Below are 12,506 nucleotides of genomic sequence, written 5' to 3'. Positions count from 1 at the left end.
TGCCAAATAATCCTATGAAGTTTTTTTTTTGTGGTAATAGCAACAGTCTATAATACTCATATACTAATCAATAATATGTGGACAAGAGCGCAACGGATCTTCTGTCCCACATTCTGTGTCATTTTTTGTCCCACTTTTTATTATATTGCTATTTCTCCTTTATAAATATCATGTTTTAGTTCTTTTTTGTTTTCTTAAGATCCAATAACTATTAATTCAGTAATACACAAAATTTAACAAACTCAAAAAATCAAAATGCATAAAAAATGAGATTTTTTATGCATTTTTTGCTGTATTTTTTAATTTTATATTATATATTACTTTTTTGAAACTGTTGTATTTATTTTTTACTGAATTAATAGTTATTGAATCATAAATAAACAAAAAGAACTAAAACATGATGTTTATGAAGGAGAAATAGCAATATAATAAAAAGTGGGACAGAGAATGGCACAGAGTGTGGGACAGAAGATCTGTTGTGGGAAAAGAGGCTTGCATGAGGATTTTGAGTGAAACACCAAACAAAACAAAACAAATGTACTACTATACTAACTTACAGAAACCAAAGAGGGTTGTATGGACTTGAGGTTTGAATCATCAAATCAAATAAGTGCACTATATTATATTTCATTGTGATGTGATGGACAAGATTTGAACATTAATTTAGTGCATGGAAGAGTTCTAAAGAATCTTTTGATGATAATTTAGGTCCTTTCAAGAATACACGGATGAAGTTGGTTCCATTACAAAAGTAGGAATGTTTAGCTACGAAAAACTATTCTAGCCCTACTAGTTTACTCTAATTTTATTTCTGTATTCCTATATTTTAAGTATTTCCACCTCATACTTTTGCCTGTTGGAAATTGCATTCTCGAAAGGCTCTTTCGCGTAACTATGAAATGGATCATCTGTTAAAAATTCTCCTATCATGGCCGAAAGATGAGGTGGTGTGGCTTTATACATAGAGTGGAAATTTTGAGGTCAGTAGATTACTTGGCAAGGAGGGTGGGAAAGCTGGAAGGGGGAGGAGAAGAATCTTATTCAAATAGTAAAGCGAAGAACTTTTGGAATGAGTTATGGTAAATTGGCGCTTAAATATTTCCTCAAAGATAAGAATTTTTGTATGGAGGGTGTAGACACCTCGGCCTACTCGAGCTTGATCAGTCCCGTTCATTCTCTTTCCACTGGGGATATCTCGTTCGGAGTATTTTTCAACGAGGTGATTTATGAGATCACCTTGGAGATATGTTTCATCTCGTCTATTCATTTGCCCAAGACAACTCACATTTTGGTTATTTGAAGTGATTTGTGACTAATGGAGTGATGTGACTATCAGCCAACTTAATAATCAGACTTACACCTGACACTGCCACCCTAAACCGCCTCATGATGGTTGACAGCGGGTAGACCTTATCATTCCATCCATAGGCGCATCCACTATAAATACTCATCTATCACTTCCAAATGAGGTGCGCAATCTAACTCGTATATTCAACTCCCGAACTCTCTCTGACTTTAGCATCGGAGTGAGACCAGAGAACAAAGCCCCTGGTCACTTGAAATTTTGCAGGTGATCTCGTCTCTTGGTGACCTCGGCTCATTCACCGAGAATTCATCTCTTCAGAGGGCATCCTCTGGAATACTGCCTACTGGACAAATCTTCAAGCTCGATTGGGAAGAGTGAGGATGGTCATTTCGGCTCGGATAACCCGAGCCTCGTACTCTGATTCCTCCCGAGGTCCCACCTCGGCACCTTGCTCATCGAGGACGTGAAAGCCTGTGTACCACTTCGGCCTAAGTCTTCAGGACATTAGCCGAGGTGACACCTGATTGATGGACGCCTACGAAAGATGGGAACTGACACTTGATACGCTTGACATCTGATGGACAGCTACTCTGACACACGCCGCCTGAAACTGGCGGATGTCCCATCGAACCTTTTCGTAAAGAGCCGTCCAATCCACCAGATGCACTGACCGTCTCAGATCTTTAGGGACCCGTGATGCCAGTCCCTCTTCCTAACAAATCCCCTATAAATACCCCTGGGTATCCACTAAGAAGGGGGATGATGACCAATTATCTGGTAAAGACATACTGATACTCTCTTCAATTCACATATTCTCTCATTTCCGAACTGACTTAAGTTTTGGAGTTCTACCGGGGGATTCAGCCCCTCTAGTAACTTGAGCAGGTGACCTCGTCCCAGTGGACCACCCAGAGTACTCAGAAGGTTTACTCCAGCGGTACAGAATTCACCTCTTCAATTGGCGCCGTCTGTGGGAAACGTAAAGATACCAAAGTATGAAGCCTACGCGTTCTAAGAGCAGAAAAGCTCTCACCATTGGTACTGAGCAAAGCAATGCAGCCCAACAGGAAGATATTTCAGAAGGGCAGGAGTCCCCAAGGACCCAGCCAGCAAACGAAGAGGCCATAACACGTATGGCCGAGTTTGTAACCGAGAACCCCAACATCTTTAAGGAGTTGGGGAGGTACCTAAAAAGGCAGGGCAAGCAGAAAGCTGAGTCCTCCAAAAGGAAGTCAGAGGGATCCCCTGAAGGTTCATCCGACGAGGAATCTGATGGGAGACGCCTCAGCCGAAGTGCTTTGAAGCGGGCATTTTCTAAGGCCACTTCTAAGGTAGCTTCCATGACCAAGGCATTTTCTCGAGAACTCCTAGGGCGACGACCTGAGGAGGAATCTCGACCCCTGGGAATACCCGGGGTGAATTATATGAGGGCCCCGCCCTTCACTGACGACATTAACGAAGAAAGGTTTCCTCCAAACTTCAAGCTTCCCTCGATACCGTCTTATGACGGTCGAGATGATCCCGAGGATCATATCCATGCCTTCATCTCGGCCTTCCGCTTATATTGCATCCCTGACCCCGTCGTATGCCGAGCCTTCCCAGTATTCCTCCAGGGGACAGCTCGAAAATGGTTCTGGGGATTAGAACCTAGGAGCATCTCAACCCTGGGAGGACTGGTGGAAAGATTTCTCCATAGGTTCATTTCATCCCGACCTACGACCCGAACCTCGGCTTACCTGCTGAACATGCAGCAGAACCCGGGTGAGTCACTTCGGTCGTATGTTCAGAGGTTTCATGAAGAAAGCGTGCAGATACCTGATCCTAATGAGCAGGTTACCATTGCCGCTTTCACCCATGGGCTCGTTTCCGGGGTGTTCAACACGGGGATTCACAAGAAATATCCCCGCACCCTCCACGAGCTGTGGTTAAAGGTTGAGAAGGGCATACAAGCCGAAAACCTCAACCGCATGAAAAAGGAGGTTCAAGCAGCACGCCCGAAAGCCGACCCCCGAAAGGGAAAAGAGCTTGGCCGAACTGAGGTGGGGACAGGAAGTGGCTTCCAAGGCCCTGGCCGAGATCGTCGTAGTGTGTTCGACAGGATATCCAAGGGGAGGTCACCTATCCCTGAGTCCGAGCTGACTCCTTTGAACACTAGTCGGTCTCGGGTGCTGTCCGTGATGGAACAAAACAATCTTGGAAAGGCACCTCCCAAGATGTTCGGCAGCCGGGATAAAAGGAACTCGAACCTCTACTATCTGTATCACCGAGATATTGGGCACGAAACTGAGGACTGCAACGATCTCAAGAAGGAGATCGAGAATCTCATTAGACAGGGGCACTTGAAGCAGTTCATCCGCCGAGCTGGAGGTCAGCAACGTAACGAACCCCGACGGGATAACCAGGGTGATCAACGCCGAGACGAAGTGCGGCCCTCCAGGAGCAGTTGCAGGCCTCCAGAGGATCCTAGGGAGACAAAAAGACCTCCCCGAGACGGATCCTCAGGACAAGGATTAGGGTACGGACCCAATATAGCCGGGGTCATCAATACCCTTGCCGGAGGTCCGACGGGAGGAGACAGTCAAAACTCCCGAAAGAGGACCTACAGGCAAGCTAACCCGGATCAGGCCGAGTCCAGCTCCCGCCTGTCTGAAGTGATTACTTACGGGTCTAGCGACCCCGTCCCAGCTGCTTCGAGCAGTCACGAAACTTTGGTGATTGAAGTGCTCACCAATAACTATATCGTGAAGAAGGTCTACATTGACCCAGGGAGTTCAGTGGATGTCATGTACCTTCGCACGTTTGATAACCTCAAACTGGCTAGGGAAAGTATGACCCCGGTAAGGACTCCTCTTATAGGATTCGGGGGACATGTTGTGCATCCCGAAGGAATGGTGACCCTGACGGTAACCGTGGGGTGCCACCCCCGATGCCGGACCATTCCGGTCAACTTCGCCGTGGTAAGGGCCAACTCCCCATACAACCTTCTCTTAGGTCGGCCCACGCTTAATGCTCTGCAGGGGGTATATTCCACTTATCACCTGAGCTTTAAGTTCCCTACTCCCGCGGGGGTTGCCGAGGTCAGCAGCGACGTTTGTGCAGCCCGGGAGTGTTACCTCGTCACTCTACAAGCAGCCTCCCCATACACCTCCAATGCGAGGTCTGAAAAGAGGTCAGACATTCTCTCGATTGATTGCATCGATCCTCAGCAAACGGTGAAGCTCCAAAGGCTGGAAGCCGGAGATGAGGTGGAGGAGATTCCCCTGAACCCCATAAATCCGGACCAAACGATCCGTGTCGGCACCTGTTTGCCCAACTCAGTTAAGAAAGGAATGGTGAACCTCCTCCGAGAATACCGGGACGTCTTTGCTTGGGCCGCAGAAGAGGTCCAAGGAGTTCCGCATCACCTCATGATACACGAGCTCAATGTTGACCCACAGGCACGCCCTGTCAAACAAAAAAGGAGGCACCTCGGCCCAGAGCGAAACCGGGCTGTCGGAGAAGAGGTGGACAAGCTCTTGCCTGCAAAAATAATCCGAGAAGTCCAATACCCAACATGGTTATCCAACCCGGTCATGGTCAAGAAAGACACCGGGGCTTGGAGGATGTGCGTCGACTTCACCGACCTCAATAAAGCTTGTCCCAAGGACTGCTACCCACTGCCCAAAGTCGACACCTTGGTGGATTCAGCAATGGGCTACGAGGTCCTCTGCTTTCTTGACGCCTTTAAGGGGTACCACCAGATAGGCATGAGTCCAGAGGACCAGGAGAAGACTGCCTTTTACACTGACCGAGGCACCTATTGCTACACCACCATGCCTTTTGGACTAAAGAATGCCGGGGCCACGTACCAACACTTGGTTAACCAAGCCTTCAAATCTCAGATCGGGCGAAATGTCGAAGCCTACGTGGACGACATTCTCCTCAAAAGCCAGACGACCTCTTCCTTCCTCTCTGACCTGAGAGAAGTCTTTGAGGTCCTAAGGAAGACGCGGATGATGCTGAACCCCAAGAAATGCGTCTTCGGTGTCACTTCGTGAAAATTTCTGGGTTACCTCGTCTCGAGACGGGGTATCGAAGCAAACCCAGACAAGGTGAAAGCCATTCAAGAAATGTCTTCACCTCGGTGCATCCGTGATGTCCAGAGACTGACAGGGCGGTTGGCCGCCCTAAATCGGTTCCTATCGCAATCAGCTTCCAAGGCGTTGCCATTTTTCAAGGTTCTAAAAAAGGCGGACAGTTTCTCTTGGACCGAGGAATGTCAACAGGCCTTTGAACAATTGAAAGAATACCTTCACCACCTCCCAACACTCACCTCACCTCGTCCAGGGGACAAGTTGTTCTTGTACTTATCTGCTGCAGCCGAAGCTGTGTGTGCCGTGTTGATAAGGGAGGAAGGTGTACAGATGCCCATCTATTATGTCAGCCGAGTCCTCCGAGGTCCGGAGACCAGATACACCCGGGCGGAGAAGCTCGTGCTGGCCTTAATCCATGCAGCTCGTAGGCTTAAGCCCTACTTTTTAGCCCACCACATTTGCCTAAGAACTGACCAACCACTTCGGCAAATCTTATCACAGCCAGAGGCCTCTGGACGCCTCACCAAGTGGGCTATTGAGCTGGGGGAGTATGACTTGTCTTACGAGTCTCGTACAGCAATCAAGGCTCAGGCCCTCGCAGACTTTCTAGCCGAGTTCACCTTTGATGAGGTGAAGGACAGTACCTCGGCTAACACTTCTCCTACTGCCGAGCCTCAGCGATGGATTCTACATGTGGATGGCTCGTCTAACAGTGGGGATAGTGGAGCAGGTTTGCTCCTCGAAGACCCCCAAGGAGAAATATGTTCATACGCTTTGAGATTTGACTTCGCCGCTTCCAACAATGAGGCTGAGTACGAAGCTGTTATTGCCGGCCTGCAACTAGCTCGTAAGCTAGGGGCCGCGCACATCTTGGCCTATAGTGACTCCCAACTCGTTGTGTGCCAAATACTAGGCGAATACGAGACTAGGAAAGAGGTGATGCATCGCTACCTCTCCAAAGTCCTCCAGCTGGTGGCATACTTCGAGTCCTTTGAAATCCAAAGAATACCGCGGTCACAGAACAGGAGGGCAGATGCCCTCTCTCGGCTCGCTTCTACCTCCTTCTCTGACCTGAACAAGACAGTTCTTGTGAAGGTCTTGGCCGAGCCAGGATATGTGGGGGAAGTTGTATGTCCCATTTATCCAGGGGACACCTGGATGGGACCGCTATTCCGATTTCTCAGCCGGGGTGAACTTCCTGAAGACCGAGCCGAGTCCCGGAAACTGCAACGAAAAACAGCTCGGTACGCTCTTCGGGACGATCTCCTGTACAAGAGGTCATACCTCGGCCCATGGCTGCGATGTATCACTCCGGAAGAAGGGGAGAAGATCCTGCAAGACATTCATGAAGGACTTTGTGGTGCTCACGTCGGCTACAGGATGCTCGTTAAAAAAGCTTTGCTGCTCGGATATTTCTGGCCTACCATGAGGGTGGATGCCCAGGTCATGGTCCTTAGCTGTCCTTCTTGTCAGCATCATGCCCCAGAGCATCACCAGCCAACCAATCTTATGATCCCCATCACTTCGCCATGCCCATTCGAACAGTGGGGGACTGATATAATCGGACCATTTCCCAGGGCCCAAGGCAATTTTGCATACGCGGTGGTGGCGGTAGACTACTTCACCAAATGGGTTGAGGCTGAGCCTTTAAGGAGCATCACTGGATCAGCAGTTCAAAAATTCTTCTGGAAGAGCGTCGTTTGCCGCTTCGGCCTACCCCGGGTGGTCATCTCGGATAATGGAAGACAGTTTGCTGACAACCCTTTCAAGATATGGTGTCAAAACCTGGGAATCAAACAACATTTTACCTCCGTAGGACACCCTCAGGCCAATGGACAGGCCGAAAATTTTAACCGCACTCTCCTCCACTGCCTCAAAACCAGATTACACCGAGCTGGATCGTCATGGGTAGAAGAACTCCCCAGCGTCCTGTGGTCTTACAGGACCACCCCGAGGTCGGCAACCCAAGAGACCCCGTTCTCTTTGACGTATGGGTCAGAAGCTGTGGTCCCAGCCGAGTTCATAACGCCGAGCCCACGGATGGCCGCGTATGCTGCCGAAGTCAACGGAGAGGAACGGCGGGTTGACCTCGACCTCGCCGAGGAGAAACGTGATATGGCCGCGGCCAAAGTTGCTATCTACAAAAATATCCTAGCTGGTTACTACAATACTCGGGTCAAACACCTACGGTTCACCCCAGGAGACCTCGTGCTCCGGAAGAACTCGGTCAGCCGAGCTGAACCTCAGGGCAAACTGAATCCTAAGTGGGAGGGACCCTATCGCGTTGTCGAATCCAGCCAAAATGGATACTGTAAATTAGCGTACCGAGATGGGTCTCGGGTGCCCCGAACTTGGCATGCCGAAAATCTTAAACTGTATTACCCTTGAGGGGTACGTGTTTTTAATTTTAAGTCTTGAGTTATTTTTCACTTCTTCTTGTTTCGTTATAAGTGAAAAATAAGGGGACAAAGCAGCAGTAAAGAAAACAAAACTGAACTGAAGTATGAAGATTGCAAAAACATGGAAGTCTATTGAATTGAAGCAGATAAAAAGTAGAAGACCGAGGTCACGCCTACAAGTACAAAAAAGGGGTGCTTCTAAGCATTCCCTGTGAGGTCATCTATGACCTCGGCCTACAAAAACAAAAAAGGGATGTTTCTAAGCATTCCCTGCCCCGGAGCCTTGCTCCCCTATGGTTTCTCCACCCGCTTCGGCTCCACCCGCTTCGGCTCCACCTGCCTCGGCATCCTGGTGCCCACTAGCCCTGTCGCCGGACTGACCCCCTTCACTACCCTCGCCATCTAGTTCAAATTCCTGGAGCCATTTGTTGAACTCAGCTCGAATCTCGGCTAAGTCTCTCCCGGCCTGGATGCCTGCGGCCATACGGTCGCACAGCTCCTTGGCATCTTCATTGTAGTGAGAAGCGCTTTGAAGGGACTCCAGCTGCTCAAAAGAGATAAAGGGCATTGCATCATTGACAGCCGAAGTGTAGCCAAGCATAAAGGATGGGCGTGTGAGTTCGCCGAGGTCGCGAGTGAAGGACTCCGACTTCCGGAAGGCCTCCACAGCAGTGACTCCGGCTTTGTCCATAGCCTCTTTGTTCGACTGCTCTTCCTGGGCCCTTCTTCCTTTCTCTTCATCAAGGGCAGTGATCAGGGAGTTGTTGGCGACTTCGGCCTTCTTCCTTCCCTTCTCGGCCTTGTCTCGCTCCAGCTCAGTGGCCCTTAGCTTCTCTTCCAGATCGGTGATCCTTTTCTGAAGCTCGGCGGGTGGCTCGTAAGTCTGCATGAAATGTCCATAACGCTGGAGCATCTCGGCAAAGAAAGCCGAGGTAGAGGCCCAGGAGACCGAGGCGCTCTGCATCAGCTCGGCAGGAGTGAGCTTCCTCGCATAGGTATTATCCCTAGGCAGCACGGAGTGCACCAGAAGCTCGTGTGCGACCAAAGGATTTTTGCAGCGGTCGTTGACATTGATGTCCCACTCCGGGCACCAGTGCGCCCCGGGGTGCCTCTTGTCATCCCCGGCCTCCTTCGAGGGTACGTGATGGAGGTTGAACAGTGATGACCCCGTGACAGGTTTCTCCGGGATCACGGTCACGCCTTGACCTCGAGGTGGATTGGCTATCGTCACACCTCGGATAGGAATCCCTACCGGGATGGCAGAGGCCTTGGACTTCCCAGGCGTGGCCGAGATGTGTGAGCCTTCACCTACAATCATCACGGCAGGCTCGCGGCTGCTCATTGCCGCGGTGGACTTCTGCGTTGCCGTGGTGGTCTTCTTACTTGGCCTGGTAGAGGGCTCAGCCGCATCCTTGCGCTTCTTGGGTGCCCTCTTTGCTACCTCGACATCTCCCGAGGTTATCAGGTCGGAAATCTTTGTCACTGCAGTAAGTGAGAGAGTTAGTTAGAACTCAACATGAATATATAAAGAAGGGAAATGTAAAAGTACAAGGTCTTTTCAGCCTAGTCGAAAGGAGGACGGGGTGATTCGAGCTGATCAAGGCTCGGCTGAGGCCGCCTTTCACGAGTACCACTTCGGGAAAATCCCAGCAGTTAATTCTGAGGCCCGACCCCGTCAACTTTTGGAGGTTGCGCTCTTCCAATTTGCCTGGAGACGTCTCTTTAACCGGGGTGGGAGGCCTCCACCAGAACCCCCTGGGGAAGTCCTCGGCCGGGATGAAAAAGAAATTTCTTTTTCACTCCTTTATTGAGCTCGGAGCGTCCACTACTAATTTGGGAACTTTGTTCCCGAAGTAGAACCAGCCCTTTTCACTCCCGCTGTTTTTGAGCGAGTAGCAACGGCGGAAGAGATTGACAGTGGGCTCTATCTCTTGATGTCGGCAAAGCAGCTGGAAGCCGACGAGGACGCGAATGGCATCTGGGGTGAGCTGAGTGATTCTCACTCCCCAGTACCTCAGGCAGTCTCGGAGGAATCTTGTCGTGGGCACCCTGAGCCCGGCCTCCAGCTGTTCTACATAGATGGCCACCCTACCCTTCGGGGGCAGTGCAGCAGACTGGTGTGGCTCGGGTATATAAATGCTGTAGTCCTTCCTCCAGGGATACCTGCGGACCACCTCGGCGACAGAGTCTCGCCCCATGATACTGCGGAAGGCAGGCATCTGTCCGTAGTTGAGCGTCGACACGTTTGGAAGGGTGGATGGTTCTTGTACGCCTGCGTCCTTAGGGACCTCATTACCGAGGTCATCATTATACAGGATCTCGGGTTCGACCTCGATTTCCTCTTGCTGCTCCGCCTCGGCATCCTGCTGCCCTTGAACTGCCCCGGCTTGGTGAGACGCCTCGGCACCCCCATCCCCGACGTCAGCAGTTCTCTCCTCGGTGGGGTCAGGCCTCTCTGCCTCGGTAAAGTCAGGCCTCACCGTTTCCTTGTGTGTGCGGCCCGTTCTGGCCATTACTACAAAGAAGAATGAAGTGGACTTACTTTGAAGCTGTTTGGAAAATTGCCGAAGTGAAGAAGCGCAGGAACAGAGCTCTGAGGTGATTTACAATTTTTGCTGAAAAATGAAACGGTAAAAAGGGCCCCTATTTATAGGCAATTGGGGGAAACCGAAGAGACGGCACCTTTGGGATTCCCTAGAGCGCCCACTCTCTCTCCTCATTAATGAAGATGCTGTTCATCTGACGGCTGATTTTACGGATCCGACGTCAAAACTGACAGCCATCGTTTCACCTTTCTATTAGTCCCATCCATATAGATGACGTGCCCTTACTGTTGCGTGTTTACACGCTCGTCAGCTTCGGGAAGGAACAACCTCGGGAAACCACGACCTCGCCCTTCTCGAAGCTTGGGGGGCTTAGTGAGGATGGTCATTTCGGCTCGGATAACCCGAGCCTCGTACTCTGATTCCTCCCGAGGTCCCACCTCGGCACCTTGCTCATCGAGGACGTCAAAGCCTGTGTACCACTTCGGCCTAAGTCTTCAGGTCATTAGCCGAGGTGACACCTGATTGATGGACGCCTACGAAAGATGGGAACTGACAGTTGATACGCTTGACATCTGATGGACAGCTACTCTGACACACGCCGCCTGAAACTGGCGGATGTCCCATCGAACCTTTTCGTAAAGAGCTGTCCAATCCACCAGATGCACTGACCGTCTCAGATCTTTAGGGACCCGTGATGCCAGTCCCTCTTCCTAACAAATCCCCTATAAATACCCCTGGGTATCCACTGAGAAGGGGGATGATGACCAATTATCTGGTAAAGACATACTGATACTCTCTTCAATTCACATATTCTCTCATTCCCGAACTGACTTAAGCTTCGGAGTTCTACCGGGGGATTCAGCCCCTCTAGTAACTTGAGCAGGTGACCTCGTCCCAGTGGACCACCCAGAGTACTCAGAAGGTTTACTCCAGCGGTACAGAATTCACCTCTTCAAAGAGCAGTGACAAGATGCAATCGGTGTGAATGAATGATAAAACACATTTCTTTGATTGCGAATTTGGCCAGGGAGCATGGAAGGGTGTAGAAGGTAAGCAGATTGCAAACATCTCATCTGTGTCCAGTTTCAAGGAGTGGTTTGCCTACATACTCTACTCAAAGGGGGGAGCAGTTAGCAGAATTAGCAGCAGTAATCACATGGCTTATCTGGAAATGCAGAATTGAGAGGACCTTTGAAGAAAAAGCCGAGGAACCAGCAGCACAAATTAGTGCATAAGCAGAGGTGGTATTGGAATCTACGTGGCAGAGAGAAGGTCAGGAAGATTGAAGGCATAACAGATGGTTAGCGCATGAGGAGAGCATTGACAAGATCAATATGTATGGTACATTTTTCGAAGCTGTAATTGGAATATGTTTTGTAGTAAGGAACCAATGGGAACAAGTAGAGGCTCAGGCAACAATGGTTGAGGAGATTCCCCGAGCTCTCAATCCTGGGTAGGTGGAATGCTTTAACCTTCCTAAAAGCGTTTACAGTTTGCTAAGAATTTTGGTGTCTTCCATTCATTTTGGAATTTGAGTATGTAAAGGTGTCCCATATAAAGAGCAATAATAACGTCCCTGCTCATCTCATGTCTTAAGTTAATCTTTATCCATTGAGGGGAGTTATATTTCGTTTGCAAATTTTCCGAAGGAAGTCCTGTACGCTGCTGTAGTCGACTTAAAGCAATGAAAACTCTTTTTCTTCTAAAAAAAAAATTCTAAGCGAACAAATAACAATTGACCGAGTTTTATAACTAGTTTTATAACAATTGATACTAGAATTTTTTTTTTGAGGTCAACTTTTGGTTAACAATTTGTACAGAATCCTTTATTTTTTGGTCAGTAGTTGGTTTACAATTTCCAGAGATTGGAGCCATAAATAATACTCCCTCCGTCCCACTTTGATAGTCTTGATTTTTTTTTTCACTCAATTTAAGAAAAAGTAGTTAACTTTGTTGCAACAATCAATTTAGGTAGCTATTTTTCTAAAATACTTTCACATTAATTAGAGTACAACTTTATGAGAATTTGAAATCATATTCTTTTGTTGGAATTTCGTTAGAAAAATTGTGGAAATATGGATAGTTTTGAAAATGTTCACTCATGGTTTGTAGCTAATGATGACATAGTTTGTTTCCCTCCTGATATAAATAAGTTTGGAAAATCTAAATGCATTAAACGTGG

The 12,506-nt window shown here is 48.9% G+C and overlaps 1 protein-coding gene across 1 annotated transcript; it reads left to right on the top strand.

Annotated features, from left to right (window-relative positions):
- Positions 1 to 2,301: 2,301 nt before the first annotated feature.
- LOC140009610 (uncharacterized) lies at positions 2,302 to 5,343 on the top strand. The gene has a single exon (XM_072055696.1). The coding sequence runs from the start codon at positions 2,302 to 2,304 to the stop codon at positions 5,341 to 5,343; it is 3,042 nt and encodes a 1,013-aa protein (XP_071911797.1).
- The last annotated feature ends 7,163 nt before the right edge of the window (positions 5,344 to 12,506 follow it).

The sequence above is a fragment of the Coffea arabica genome, chromosome 6e, assembly GCF_036785885.1.
Source record: "Coffea arabica cultivar ET-39 chromosome 6e, Coffea Arabica ET-39 HiFi, whole genome shotgun sequence".
NCBI lineage: Eukaryota > Viridiplantae > Streptophyta > Magnoliopsida > Gentianales > Rubiaceae > Coffea > Coffea arabica.
The sequence above is the reverse complement of the archived record's forward strand: the minus strand, read 5'-3'. Positions and strand labels throughout refer to the sequence as shown.